This window comes from Budorcas taxicolor, chromosome 8 (genome assembly GCF_023091745.1).
Source record: "Budorcas taxicolor isolate Tak-1 chromosome 8, Takin1.1, whole genome shotgun sequence".
Taxonomy (NCBI): Eukaryota; Metazoa; Chordata; class Mammalia; order Artiodactyla; family Bovidae; genus Budorcas; species Budorcas taxicolor.
In genome coordinates, this window is record NC_068917.1 from 53,699,629 (window position 1) to 53,715,542 (window position 15,914).

General features: G+C 37.5%; 1 protein-coding gene across 1 annotated transcript in view; it reads left to right on the forward strand.

Annotated features, from left to right (window-relative positions):
- Nucleotides 1–12,415: 12,415 nt before the first annotated feature.
- RORB (RAR related orphan receptor B) overlaps nt 12,416–15,914 on the forward strand; it is a 51,259-nt gene continuing 47,760 nt past the window's right edge. Inside the window, exon 1 of the mRNA XM_052644523.1 lies at nt 12,416–12,652. Within this exon, the coding sequence (XP_052500483.1) occupies nt 12,416–12,652 (237 nt within the window). The remainder of the gene's footprint in view (nt 12,653–15,914) is intronic.

The following is a 15,914-nucleotide window of genomic DNA, read 5'->3' on the forward strand; positions in this document are numbered from 1 at the left end:
TTAACATCTATGTACTTAATCCTCTTTGGGTCTGAATTACAATTAGAAGAAACTAACAGGTAAATATAAGTGTCCCTTTCTCCCTTGATTTGATGTTTTAAAACAACAGGAATTTGTCCTCTATTGCAAAATTACATCAAACACAGAATTTAATTTTTGGAGCTTATATGTGTATGGGTACTCACACACACACACACACACACACACTTCACTTTTTAAATGAACTATATGAAAAAAATGTGCCTTACATTTTGCAAAGAGAACCAGATATTTTAATTTCATCTTAAATTTAAGTGAATTAAAAGGAATATTCCAGATTAAACCCACAGGGTGTTTTGGTTTTTTTCTGGTTACTGCAGTAGAAAATTTTGGTGCTGTGCTTAGCAACTGGTTTTCACCAGTCTTTTTCCTCTAGTATTTCCCCCCAAAATAAATATTTCTGCCTTGAATAATTCAAGCCTCTAAAGAAAAACTCCACTTTTTCCTACCAATTTAGACTACCTGGTAGCATCAAAATGCCTTTGGTAGAAATTAATGTATAAGAAATACAGCTAACAAATGGAGCAACCATAAACATCTCCATGAAAATGCTGTTAGAAGCTATCAAGCAATGATCATGAATTTGCTGCTTGTAGAAAGACAGTTCAAAAGAAACTTGTGAAAATGGAATGTGAAAATCACTGTATCTGTTCTTAGTACTTGGTCATCGTTGTTCATAGAACTCCTTCACCAGCTTACGTAAACACTGAATAAAGCTGTTAGGGATTACGTGCAGCATGCTGGATCTGATGAGCTCAAAAATAAGATAGCTTGGGTCCTATAATATTTAGGATTATGCTGGTAATCTCTTTAGGGAAAGTGTGCGGTATCAGCAGAAATGCACTTCAGTCTTCGAGGGAATGGGCACTAATAATTCTACATTTGTTGGGTAGCTAAAGCTTTGCCTACCTTGATGTAGGGGCTTTGTGACATCTGTAATAGGATGAAATCATAAGGGAGAGCTTCTGGAGTAACATCTTAAATTATCATTTTACCTCTAAAATAATTCCTGGTGCTACATGCAAATGAGAATACATTCCTTTACATTCTAAGTGTCTCCCTTTTTGAAACAGGCTGCCTATGTAAAGATGAACTAAACCCAAAGATTTCTTTCTCCAAAAGCCTCCAAACTTGTTTTCATGTCTAGAAGTGAAATAAAAATTCAGGTTGTCTTTTCAATTCTATATATTTTTTTAAGATTCAATTCAGAAACAATACAGGCTTAATTGCAAGTTTGCTAGAACATAAATGATGTTTATGTAATCTCAGTGCAGAAACTTACAATATATTTTTCTTTTGTAGCATTGTCTATGTTAAAAACAAAATCAAAGCTCTTGCAGTTAATCCAAAAAATGAGTTCCTAAAATCTTAGCTCTTATACAATTAATGATCACTGACGTCCAAGTGTCCTCCCTTAAGTGAAAAATCCCTCATGACATGTTGGACTGCCCATTCATACAAATTTTCCCCTACATCAATCCTGTGATGGGAAAGGAAGTCTTTGGGGCTACTGGTAGTAATTTTTCTTCATCCATCTCATCCTCTTCTCCCCTACACCAACACACACAAAACTGGTGTAAATATCTCATCTATGGTCTAAACTTTGTTTATGTAATTATTTGCTGTATCTATGGCTAAAGGTATGTTTGAAAAACAGATTGTGTGTGTGTGTTTAGTTGCTCAGGTGTGCCTGAATCTTTGTGACCCTATGGACTGTAGCCCGCCAGACTCCTCTGTTCACAGGATTTCTCAAGCGAGAATACTGGAGTGGGTTGCCATTTCTTCCTCCAGAGGATCTTCCTGACCCAAATATTAAGCTCTCTAGTCTCCTGCATTGCAGGCAGATTCTTTACCCACTGAGCCATCTAAAAAAAAACAGAAGTGTCTGTAAATATGAAAGAAGGATAAATTACACTACTATTCAGTTTTTGACTATCCAAGCAAATTGTGGGACATTATGTGCCAATTAAATCAAGCTTTTATTACATTAGTAAGGAGAATGTTACTATGATGCCAACATTCTGATCTTATGTGGACATCATCCTCGTGTAGGACAATAATCCACGCAGGTATCTCATGAGAGACACGATGAGATGCCACATTTATTTCAAAGTTTTCTGTTTTCAAGAACAAAGGCATTGAATTGGGTTTTGGTCATTGTATTTTAGACTTTGTCTTCATCTTTTCCTCTGTAGTCCTGCCTTGTCTTTTTTTTTTTTATAACACTTCAAGGGATTTAGTCTTTACCATTATGCAGAAAGAAACATGTTTTTCTTATTTTTGAATTCTCTGAAAAAGTTCTGAGAACTTCAGGAATGGTCTTCAACGTTTCTATCAATGGAAAGACTGAGAAACTAGTATCATGTTCCTTCCACCCCATTGTGTACTTTCAGTTGCTTGGGGTTTTTTGGGTGTGTGTGAGTGTCTGTATGTGTGTGTGTGTGTTTAATTAGTGTTGTTTTTTCAAAATTTGAATCCCTTACCTTCAAATATATATGTGTATTTTTTATATTTACTTATTTATTTTATTTTTGGCTGTGTCATACAGCATGTGGGACCTTAGTTCCCTGCATCCCTTGCATGGGAAGTTCAGAGTCTTAACCACTGGACTGACAGGAAAATCCTACCTTCAAATATATAATTTAGTGGCTTTATTTTTATATTTCTCTAATACATCCCTTTTAATTAGCCTTATCAAATATTCTTGAAAAGAACGTAGTTTAGGAACCACGTCTTAGAGCACACGGAACAGTAAAAGTGGGTTGAATCACATGGAACTGGCAGTGTTGCCTATCTCCTTGCCCAAAAGGGTGGCAAACTTATATGACTCAACCTGACATATGTGCCTACAGATAAAAGCATAATTATTTGATAATCCTAAAAGAATTCTGCTACTATTTATTTTTCATTTAACTCCATTAACTACCCTGCTCTCTTCCTAAGACCTGGCTCAAAAGCCACCTCATCCGCCAAATCTTGCCAGTTTTCTCTGCTTGAAACTAATGTATTTCTTCTTCCAGGTTTATTTAAGCATTCATCTCAGTCTGCCCTGTGTTGAGGTCATGTAGACTTGTGTGCGGCTATACAATCATTGTACTCACTTTGAAGATAGAAAGTTGGTTTGCATATAAGTGAAGTCGCTCAGTTGTGTCCGACTCTTTGCGACCCCATGGACTGTAGCCTACCGGCTCCTCTGTCCATGAGATTTTCCGGGCAAAGGCACTGGAGTGGGTTGCCATTTCCTTCTCCAGAGGATCTTCCTGACCCAGGGATCGAACCCAGGTCTACCTGCATCGCAGGCAAATGCTTTACCCTCTGAGCCACTAGGGAAGCTGGTTTGCATATACCTGTGACCTAAAACAAATGTTTGCTGAATTGCCTTTGCTGGGCTGTCTCAGACAATTCTCACTACCTCTAGAAAAAGAAGCACTTTTCAGTAATTCAATTATTTTTAATATTTACTAGAATTTTTAGTGCAGTTTTAGATTTACAGAATAATTGAGCAGAAGTCTACCCACCCTCATATACAATTTCCTCCATTACTAATAGCTTGCATTAGTGTGATATATTAATGAACCAGTTAATTAGTCAACCAATACTGACTTGTTATTAACTATGTCCATAGTTTACATAAAGGCTTATTCTTCGTGTTGTACTGTTCTGTGGGTTTCTATGAGTTTCAACAAATGCATAGACATGTATCCATCATTACAGTATCCCATAGAACAGTTTCACCACCCTAACACTTCTCTGTGTTTCACCTATTTATCTTCCAAAGCTGGGATAACTGCTGTTGGTTTTTTTGTTTTTTTGTTTTTTTGTTTTTTCTGTCTCTAGAGTTTTGCCTTTTCCAGACTGTCATATAGTAAGTAGCCTATTCAGACTTTCTTTCACTTAGCAATATGCATATAAGGTTTCTCCTTATCTTTTCATGGCTTGATAGCCCATTTCTTTCCAGCACTGAATAATATTTCATTGTCTGGATGTACCATAGTGGGTTTATCCACTCACTTATTGAAGGATATCTTGTTTGTTTCCAGTTTGGGGTAATTATGAATAAAGTCGCCATAAACATCCAGTTGCAGGTTTTTGTGTGGACGTAAGTTTTCAACTCACTTGTAAATACCTGGCAGAGGAATTGCCAAGTCATATGGTAACATCATGTGGCTGTGTAAGAAACTGCCAACCTGTCTTCCAAAGTGGCTGTACCATTTTGCTTTCCCACCAGCAACAAGTTCCCTTTGTTCTGCATCCTTGCCGGCATTTGGTAATGTCATGTTTTTTTTTTTTTAGATTTCAGTCATTCTAACTGTGTGGTGGCATCTCAGTATTCATATTAACTAATTAATATTAAAATATTAATTTGTAATTTCCCAATAACATGTGATGGGCTTCCCTGGTGGCTCAGATGGTAAAGAATCTGCCTGCAATGCAGGAGACCCACGTTCAATCCCTGGGTCAGGAAGATCCCCAGGAGTAGGAAAGTGGCAACCCACCCCAGTCGTCTTGCCTGGAGAATTTCATAGATAGAGGAGCCTAGCAGGCTAGAGTCCATGAGGTTGCAAAGAGTAGGACACAGCTGAGTGGCTGATACAATAATATTGAGCATCTTTCTTTGGTGAGATGTCAGTTTTGATCTTTTGCCCAGTTTTTTAGGTTTAAGAGCTCTTTGAATATTTTGCATACAAGTCTTTTATCACATATGTATTTTACAGTATTTTGTCTCAGTCTGTGACTTCTCTTCATTCTCTTAATGCAATTAGATTTTTAACATAGAAAAGTTGTATTTTTTCATCTTCTGAAAGGAGAATTTTTTGCTCTTTTTTGAATTTTTCTCCAGGGAGTGAACTCTGCCTGGTCACTCTGAATCATCCATGTGACCTGGTGTGTGGAATTTCTCCATCTTGCCATCCATCAGTGAAGCTGGTTCTACATAAACCTGAACTTGCTATTGATGTTTTCAGTTAAACAAGGACTAGAGAAAAGGGCTCAGAAAAAATTAAGGAACTGAAGACAGACAAGGTTTTTCACTGAAGCAAAATGCTATTTTATTCTCTTTATAAATGGAGACCAGCTATCAAAACAGATAACATGCCTTTTTTTTCTTGATAAAGTTCTCTTCACAGAGAATTGGAGCTTAGGAGACAGGCACCCTGAGAGTTAAATTGTAGAATGTCTTTCTTTTCTCTCTTTCAGAATTTCTCAAGCTGTGCTGTGCATATGCATCACAGTAATACTTTTAAGTGTAGATTCTGATTATATTGGTCTGAAGTAGGACCTATGTGCCCGCATTTCTATCAAGCACTCAGGCAATGCCACATCGCTGTTCTTCAGGGACCGCACTTTGAGTAGCAGGTCTCAAGACAGCGTTATGACAGAGGAGAGGAATGTGATGAGTATCCATCATGACTGTTGAACTCTGTGTTAACTAATCTGCCTCCATGAGATGGGGCAGCTTTTCAAATGGTTTATTCCCAGAATTACCATGGGTAGCTAAAATGAGTTCATTTCTGTTTCAAACGTAGCTTGACCCTCTTACCTTTCACAAAAGAAGCAAACTTGGTGTGATTCAATTTTTAAAATAGAAAAATTGTTGTTTAATCTTCTCAGGCTAGACATTTTTGAACTGAGTATTGGGAGAGTGAGCTAGCAGCCAGTGCAACTAACAGCAAGTCCACAGCAGAGCAAGAACACACTACCATGCAGTGGTGCAACACACAAAAGATGCAGGCACAGCTGACAGTCACTGAATCTGCACAAGAACCAGAAAAGCGAACACTGGGTATGCATTACAGTAATGCAGGATGTTTCTGGGAATACACATTCACTGGCTTCCTTTCTTCCGCCTTGTCAATTAATGACCAGTGTTTTTTGTAACTAATCCTTCAATTGTCCTACTGCCTTTTGAACAAAAGAGAAATGCCTAAAAGACAATAGCAGAATCTGCTTTCCCAGAATCCTGTGTAGTTTTTAATTTCCCATAGTGTCAGGGAAATTAAAAATTCTATCAGTTCTCATAGTACCTACAACTGTAGTTACCTGGACATCATAGAACATTTGTTCCCAAACTTGAATGCTGTTCCGGAAGCTTGCTACAAAGCAAATTCTGTTGCAATTGGCCTGGGTAAGTCTTGATAGTCTGCATTTCTAACATGCTCCAGGTCCTTCCACTGGTCTACAGACCCCACTGTGAGTGGGCATGGGACACTTTAGCTGTATATTTATAGCTGGACACAATTAGCTGCTTTCAGTCTGAATGATGTCAGGTCCTACACACACATTAGCTCATTATAATTAAAACTTTGACAGGACAAGATGTACTTAATGGAAATTAATTGAAGCCACTATGACTTATAAAAGTGATTTGCTTTGCTTCCAAGGGGATATTTAACTTTTTATCAATAGCGCTACTAATAATAATACTAATTTCTTTCTTCATTCTTTGTTGGTCTCATTCTCTCTCGTTTCACTCTTCTGGGGAGTCTGAGGGCAAGTAGCTCTTCAAGGATAAGTGCTCAAATGCAAAAGATAAATCAACTTCCTTCATGATAATCCTATAAATTATGCCTTTGAAAAAAATCACTTTTTGCCATTATCATATGATAGGTTTCTTTAACTCTAGCTTCAGTGATATACCGTTTAGAGAAATACGGTGATATAAAAATAAATGTTATCTTTAGATCACTCAAAAGCTGTCTGTCAACTGAATGGAACTGAGGGCTCAGGGACCCCCAAATGCTGATAGATGTGAGGGCATTCCAGTAGGAACTAAAATAAAGTACACTGAATTTTATGCACTATATTTGGTATTTTAGCAGGATGCTGGGATTAAGATGCTGTGTGCCCTGATGAGATAAACGAGAACACAAACCTGATCTAATATCAGGAATCTCTTCAAATCACCACATAGCATGATACAAAGACAAAAGCTCAAAGGCTTTTGCTCTTCTCCTGAGGGTCTCATTTTTCTACACTTTCATCCCACCCCAGTCTTCAGGCTGTTTTCTGATAAATTAAAGTTACAGTGGAATTAGATTTCAGGAATACCAGCTTCATCTTTGGGGATTGTTGCTATTTGATAGTAGAAAGTTTTGTACCTATTAGAGGTAAATACTTAATCTGCCAGTGAGAGAGAAGAAGAGTACAAACAGGGATTTTAATTCAGATTGGCCACAAATGATAGATGAGATATAATTTAAGTAGGAGATACAACTTGGGCTACTGAGACCATCTGCAAAAAAGATTTTTAACCAAAATGGTCATCTTTATTGGAAATTTTTACATATGCAAATTGGGCTTCACTCAAGCATTAAGAGTTCTTCCTGCACTGTCCAATTTTAGCATAACTAAAATTCTGGGAACCAGGATCTGACAGGCAAACCTAGTGTCCAGGAATGCAAGTTATCATAGCCTGGGTAGATGATTCTTATTTCCCTTAAGAAAACAAAAGATGCTGCAAGGATAGCCCCCAAATGAAAGCCAGAAAATACAGAGAGAGTTACGTGTCACTCCTTAGTATTCTCAGATTCTGGCCTTATCCCAAGATTTTACTTCCTTTGCAGATGGTTTATGTGCTACAAAGAATACCTTGTTAATAATTTGATTCATTTAATTCTCAATGGGAGTCTTTTATCATATCAGAATCACCTGGGGGCCTTTTTCAAAATACATACCCGCTCCAATCTTGCGAGATTTTTATTTCTTCTCCTCATCCCAAATACAGAAAATCAGTATTACTTAAAGCCTCTTTCATAAAAGGGAGTGTCAAATTTGTTGGTTGTATTGAAAAAAAAAAAAAATTAGGACTAACTGCTTTAAAGAGTAAGAAAAATTCTCTTTCAGAGTCCATAGAAAATATTTAAAAAGAAGTATGACCTGGACTCTGTCTTCAACGGATTTTAAATGACCAGAATATAAAAATGGCTGGGTTGAGGTATAAGAGTTGGCATGGTAGAAAGGAAATGACGCAGGAGTACACACAGTAAAAAAATGTTTCCTCCAAACAGAGAGTACCTAAAAGGCCCATTATCACTATGATTCCTGATGGATGCTTTTAACAGTTAAGGTATTTTGATGGATTAAAGTAATTCATTTTTCTAGTTAATTCATTAGCCTGGATTAGTTTATGTAACCTTAATACCTGGTATTACAGCAGGGGCTTCTGAAGGAGAACTAAAGATATGTACATTTTGAGAAGCAGAAGAATGAAAAGCATGGTGACTTTGAGTGATGTTGCATAAGGGTCCCTAGGAAGGACCCTCAGGAGTATGCCAGGGTGAGAACTGCCATCTTCAAAAAGGGAGACAAATTTGGGTTACTACTCAATTGTTGAATAGGGTTTGCCTGCCAAACTCAGGGGATATTAAGTTAGTTGTACATCATAAATTATTCTAGTATGAAGTAAAACACAAAATTATTTATGACATTCTTTTGCACTAGAAGAATATCATTTCCAAAGAAAAGATATAGGATCACTTTTATAAAGAAAAAGTTTAATTGGTAAATAAAAATTAACTCTAGTCTCCGCAAAGCTTTACCATAGAAAAATGTAAGTGAAAGGACAATAAAAGAAATTGAAAACCTGATAAATGGGCATGTCTCAAGCCATCTCTCAGAGCATTTCAACTCCTCTAAATTTGTCTCTCAGAAGCTACTGTTGAATTAATCCGGAAATCCAGCGAAAGTATGGAAGTGAACTTGCTCCTCAGTCTCTGTCTATCAGCTTCATTGTCACAGTTAGTGAGGTCCAGGCCACCAAATCCTCCCTAGATATCCATCTTGAAACCATGATAAATAATTTGCCATTAGATCTGCAGCCACTGCAAGACAGTCACACAGGAAATGATGGCAAGTATCAAATAACAGCAAGACATTTAGAAATGGCAAACACTGGAGCAATGATCTGATATGTTGTCCTACTAGCTGCCGTCTGTGGGGTCACACAGAGTCGGACACGACCGAAGTGACTTAGCAGCAGCAGCAGCAGCAGTGTCTGAAATACCCTGCCATGGAGATGTGTTTTATAAAATACATAGTGTAAACTATGAAGCTGTAGCTCCAAAGCAGTGTATTTTAAATGAGAGAAAAGGAAAAGGATTCATGCTTTAAATTATTGAAATTCACCTTCACCTATAAAAACCTCAGACAATCTATTATATCATAGTAGATAAAAATGGTCATAGGTTTTCCAAACTGGTAACTCCCTTCCCACATACAGCCTTACACAAATACACTTTTCAGGGACTTCTTTCTCTTTAAAAATACCGTTGAAATGTTTATGGTTCTTCAGGATTACATGTTGAGCTAGAATTATAAATATGTATAAATATGCAGATGTTCTATCGAATCATTCCTTATCCCATTTGTATTTCCGAAGTTGTATAAGATAACCTTTGTGGCTTTCCAAAACATCTTCTCTCACCCCAGGGGGCAAATTAGCTCTATTTTCATTTCCTTTAGAGTTAGATCATTTTATAATTAAGAACTTATTGAAGCAGATTCTCCCCACGTGTAAGTTACTCCCTGGGGAGTAATTTATGCAAAGAGTGCCTCTGACTTAAAATCATATAAGCCTAACAACTGTACAATGGATACCTGGCATTTTTAGTCAGTTTTGCAATCACTGAAAAAAATCCACAGTTAGAAATGTTACTCAAAAAAAAAAAAAAAAAAGTACAAATAACTTACAGCGTCATTCATTTGGGCTTTTTAATGGTAAGATTTTTAATAAAGGAACGTGTCTTATATTTTTTGTTCAAAAGCATCAGAAATACCAGCTAATGATGACATTTTTGATTGTGATGATTAAGACTGACATTTTGTAGCTCTTTATTATTTACAAGGTAAAAATAACTCATTTAATCCTCACAAATCTATGAAGTTTGTCAGCTAAACTTTCTAAACCAGAAAACGAGATCAGAGTTTTTTTTTCTCCTTGGTCCAATCATTAACAGATTAGGGACTGGAATCCAGGGGAACAGAACAGAGTAGAGTGATATAAAATATCACATTTTTTTCATGTCACAAAATTTTGAAAACAAATACTAGTTCATATATAAGAAGAGAAAGAGATAGAAATACTTAGTCGAGTAAGTTTTTTTCTTTGGATTTGTCTCCTGATATTTTTATTTTTATCTCTTTAACTGCTACATTTGAATAATATAGGAATTCAAAATTGCATTTGTATTTTATCTTTGTGGGAGGCAGTGAAAGGGTTACCGAATGAACTATCAGGACAATCAGCTAATTTCCGTGTTTTTTCCCAAGTCACCTTAAGAACATCATTAATGACCTGAATCCTCAGTATTCTTATCTGAAAAATAGAGACATAACACTGAATTTTTTGCTTATAAAGATGATTTGAACTTATTATGAAATAATCTAAAAAATTTACTGTGCCTCCCTAAAGCTGTTATTTTTTAATACTTAAAGCTACATTATTTTTTAAAGTAGAATGGTAAGAAAAAGAGGGTTATGTCATTGCATATTTGTTTTGCATATTCAAGGGTGAGAAACTGCATGAAAGCATCCAAGTGGCAGATTGATGTATAAAGCATGTTGAAGCATATTTTGCATAATTATTTTAAATTGGGAGTGGGAATAGCAGATCTTCCTAGTGTGTATAATTTTAACAACACTGAGAATACTATCAGAGACATGGGAACTACTACATTCTAAATAAAGTTTATATCAGGGATTCATCCATAACCTCAAAGATGATGACTTAAATCATCTTTCTAAGAGGTTCTATACGTGTTCTGTAAGGCATGACACTAAACTGCACACATGAAGAATGGAAGTCCTATGCCCTACCATACTCCACAGAGGAATTGCCTTACCAACCGCCCAGTTATGTCAAGTCTACCACTTAGTCCTACACTGAAGGCTAGGAAGCTATAAGTCACCTTTGATTCTTCATCAGTTTCCACCTCTTTCATTTATCTTCTCACTTCTTCCATTGAGCTATCTTTCTATTTGCTGCTGCTTCTGCCTTTATCCTGCTACTGAGGTAATTCACGCTTTCAGCTCCTGACACCCAGGTTGGGAATTTTAATTGTCTTCCGTTTGTTTCTGGTCAGCCTGCCAAACTTATCTTTCTAAAGTAACCAAACCACCACTTTAGCCATTTCTTCATTCACATCTTTGATTCCTTATAGCCAGTGATGTCAGGTGAAAATTCTTCTGCCTGATCCCCAGGAACTTTATAATCTGATATCACTCCCTCTATCCAGTTTTATGACCTAAGTTTCCATTAAAGCCAAGTTACTTGTCTCAGTGATCACCAGCCACAATCATTGGGGGCCATCTCAATTTCACCCTGCTTGCAGAAATACCTTTTGCTTCACACCTCCTACACAGTTTTCAAAATCAAAATATCTTTATCTCCAGTGAAATTGTTTCAGTCCTATTGAAGTGATAGTACCCACATGCTTTGGGCTTCCCAGGTGGCGCTAGTGGTAAAGAACCTGCCTGCCAGTGCAGGAGACTGAGAGACTCTGGTTTGATCACTGAGTCAGGAAGATCCCCTGGAGGAGGGCATGGCAGTATTCTTGTATTCTCTATCCAGTATTCTTGCCTGGAGAATCCCATGGACAAAGGAGCCTGGTGGTCACAAAGAGTCGGACACAACTGAAGTGACTTAGCATGTACCCATATGCTTTATCATTTTTTCCTTGATATCTCCATGTATTATATTTGGTTTATTGATTAGATAATTGGTGTCATTAGTATATCTTATGTCAACAGCCTTTATTATTTTAGTGGATATATAGATAGTCAATAAATATTGGACAGATTATTCGTTGGCATTTTCTCAAGTAAACCTCCAGCCATTTAGTGTATGAAATCACCTTTACCCCTTCCAGTTTTGCTTTATTTACTCATTTAAAGTATCATTGAGAAAGGTAATGTGATCATTCCCAGTGACTTAAAGTTTGAAGTACAAAAAGAAAACCAAAACCACCGGTTCAAGAGATTTTTAAGTCACACTATATGAAGTTCGAAAAGGAAAAAACAATGAAATGAAAAGTTTAGAAAACTTCTAGTCCCTGGTTACATTTTCTAGGTTAAGGAAAACAAAACAAACAATGGTAAATGGATGCCCTTTATTTAGAAGGGATTCCCAAATGCCTCAGTGATAGAGAATCCCTCTGCCGAATACAGGAGACGCAGTAGACACAGGTTAGATCCATGAGTCGGAAAGATCCCCTGGAGGAGGAAATAGCAACCCACTTAAGTATTCTTACTTGGAGAATCCCATGGACAGAGGAGCCTGGCAGGCTACAGTCCATGAGGTCGCAGAGTCAGATACGACCGAGGGACTGACCACCACCAGGTTACTTAGAAGAAGCTTAGGGAAGCCATTCAGATAGAATAGATGACCCTACAGCACCCCCCCGCCCCCCTCCCCGCGCCCCAAAACACTGAGTCTTCAACACTGAGTCACGGCAGGAGAAGTGAGGAGGGAGATGGGACGGTGAAAGGAAGACAACTCTGTAAGCTCAAAACTGTCTGTTTTCCCCTTTCAGCACAAATTGAAGTGATACCATGCAAAATTTGTGGCGATAAGTCCTCTGGGATCCACTACGGAGTCATCACGTGTGAAGGCTGCAAGGTACGGGCATTAACAAGGCACAGCTGACAGCGTCTGTGTTGGCCTCAGGCATCTGTGTGCTTCACAATGCAAGAGGTGACAACTTTTGAAAGGCCTGCTAAAGGATTCTTATCCTGCTGCTGACACTCAGGAATTCTTGCTTGGTGGTGGGTGGGTTAATTTCTGTTATTTGGCCTTTCATCTTTTTGCCATTGTCTAACTCATCAGGAGCTGCTTAGAAGTGGATTGCTATTTAAAAGCCTCAGTTATTCACATTTACCAAAATATAAATACTGATGTGCTGTATTAACAGTCTTTTGTCCAGTAAACTCCACCACATTTATATCAACATTAAAGTTTAAAATAAAGATTATAAGTTAATGGGCCTGTATTTATTTATCTGCTTGAGAAAGAAGTCAAGGTAACATTTGCAATATGCTTGTGACTATCCTTTATTCTCATATTTCAGAAAAAAAAAACTAGAAGTATGAAATCTTAAAAGTGGAGCAGATAACCTCTTGTCAGTTAAAAATAATCTGCCTCAATTTCATCAAAAAGGTCCTGTGTTATTAACAAGATTATGTCATACGGCCAATATCACTGATCTAGTTCATGGGAGAACATAAACAAACATGTTTGTTTTTTTTTCATTCTCAGTCCAGTGTTCCCCTCCACGACAAATCCAACTAATTCTTCCAATTCCTATAAGCAAGTTGATTTTTAAAATCTTAAAACTGGAGGAATAGCAGTTAACATAGACTAATCCGAAATAAGAGAAATTTGAAACTTAAGAGTAAATGTTTAAATTCAATCCTTAGAAGGTAGGAAAGATGAGAGACTAAATATCAAGGGGAAATGAAAATAGTTCTACAACTAATTTTAAAGGGCACTGTGTAACCAGAACAAATGAAATGAAGCTATAGTCCAGGAAGAGAAATTGATAGACCGGCAAAGTTATTGGCAAAAGCAATTATTTTTTTGATCCAAGATGCAAGTTGAGTGAATCATTAATTTAAGGTCAGTAGAATGAAGGCGATGCGGCACAATCACAGATTCTAAGAACCACCCTTAATCTTGTAAGACGTTCAGATATAAATGAAACAAAATGTACTGAAACTCAGATCATCATGCTATGTGAAAAATTGGCAGTATCTTCATAACAGTCTCGAAGAAGTATAATTCCTGGAATTGAAACTGGGAGGAAAGGGAAAAAAAAGGAATAAATGAAAATAAAGTCAGGAGAGGGAATGCAGAGGGGGAAGAATAACACCAATGTACTAACGCAGCAACATACCAACCTGCTTTAGAGGTGGTAAGCAATAATCCATGTTTGAACATCATGAGATGTGCCTTGTATTCTGTTCTTCTGCAGACCTATAATTCAAAATTGCATGCTATCTACCTTAATGTGCCTCAACTGATCTCATGAAACAGTAAAGCAAAATTACAGATCAGCAATTTATTTTACTCTCTTAGAATAAGTTATTACTTCCTCCAAGCAGATAGACAATTTTCTTCATCAGTTCAGTTCAGTCGCTCAGTCGTGTCCGACTCTCTGAGACCCCATGAATCGCAGCACACCAGGCCTCCCTGTCTATCACCAACTCCCGGAGTTCACTCAGACTCACGTCCATCGAGTCAGTGATGCCATCCAGCCATCTCATCCTCTGTCATCCCCTTCTTCTCCTGCCTCCAATCCCTCCCAGCATCAAAGTCTTTTCCAATGAGTCAACTCTTCGCATGACGTGGCCAAAGTACTGGAGTTTCAACTTTAGCATCATTCCTTCCAAAGAAATCCCAGGGCTGATCTCCTTCAGAATGGACTGGTTGGATCTCCTTGCAGTCCAAGGGACTCTCAAGAGTCTTCTCCAACACCACACTTCAAAAGCATCAATTCTTCAGCACTCAGCCTTCTTCACAGTTCAACTCTCACATCCATACATGACCACAGGAAAAACCATAGCCTTGGCTAGACGGACCTTAGTCGGCAAAGTAATGTCTCTGCTTTTGAATATACTATCTAGGTTGGTCACAACTTTTCTTCCAAGGAATAAGTGTCTTTTAATTTCATGGCTGCAGTCACCATCTGCAGTGATTTTGGAGCCCCAAAAAATAAAGTCTGACACTGTTTCCACTGTTTCCCCATCTATTTCCCATGAAGTGATGGGACCAGATGCCACGATCTTTGTTTTCTGAATGTTGAGCTTTAAGCCGGCTTTTTCACTCTCCTCTTTCACTCCTCAGGAATCAGACCCCTCTCCAGTGAAATCACCCTCACTCCCACTGTGTTGTTTATTATACAGTTTTAAGAGCTCTGGTCTAGTTTATACACTATCCATGGGGGGGGAAAAAGGGACTTCCCTGGTGACTCAGATGGTAAAGAATCTGCCTGCAATACCAGAGACCCAGGTTCAATCCCTGGATCGGGAAGATGCCCTAGAGAAGAGAGTGGCAACCCACTCCAGTATTCTTGCATGGAGAATTCCATGAACAGAGGAGCCTGATAGGACACAGTCTATGGGGTCCCAAAGAGTCAGACAGAACTGAGTAACTAACACCACCATCATGGTGATGGTGATTTTAGACCACCGTCAAAGTGGAAATGTTTTGTTTTATTGTTTACAGCTGGATTTAGAAAATGTCTGATTTCAAAATATGAATCTGTGGTATTGCTAAGGAGCTAAACAGTTTTAAGCAGTAATTTTTAAACTATTGAGCTACTTAACAAATATATTCCAACAGGTCAATAGCCAAGAATGAGTGTTTAGGTTCCTGTCATCTTTTCTATTTAAAGAAGGAACCCAGATTCAAAAAACTTGTGTTGTTATTTTGAAGCATATTCTGAGGTTTTAGTCAAAATGACATTGTACATCACACAAATTTTTTTATTTCATGGAAAAACCCACATTTGTAAATATGCTACATTTTTCTCCAAATAGCAAACTCAAGAAATTCTGCTCAGAATAAGATATCAATGTCAGCACATTTAGTATCAATCTCTGAATTTTCATAATCCTGTTTTCAGGTCAACATAAGCAACCCACATTAAAAAAACATCATTTCAGCGTGTGCACTTGTTCAGATTCCTTTTCATTCAATAAAAATTTAAAACGAAATCTCCTTTTCATGCCAAAAACCTCATTTGCAATAATGAGCAACAGATAAGCAAGAAATGCCTTACAATTAATGTCAAATTGGCCTTAAATTAGGGCTATAGCTGTGACTTCAAAAAAAGTCTTTTCTGTCAACTCCTTTGCTAAGTGGCACTTAGAGTATCCACAGA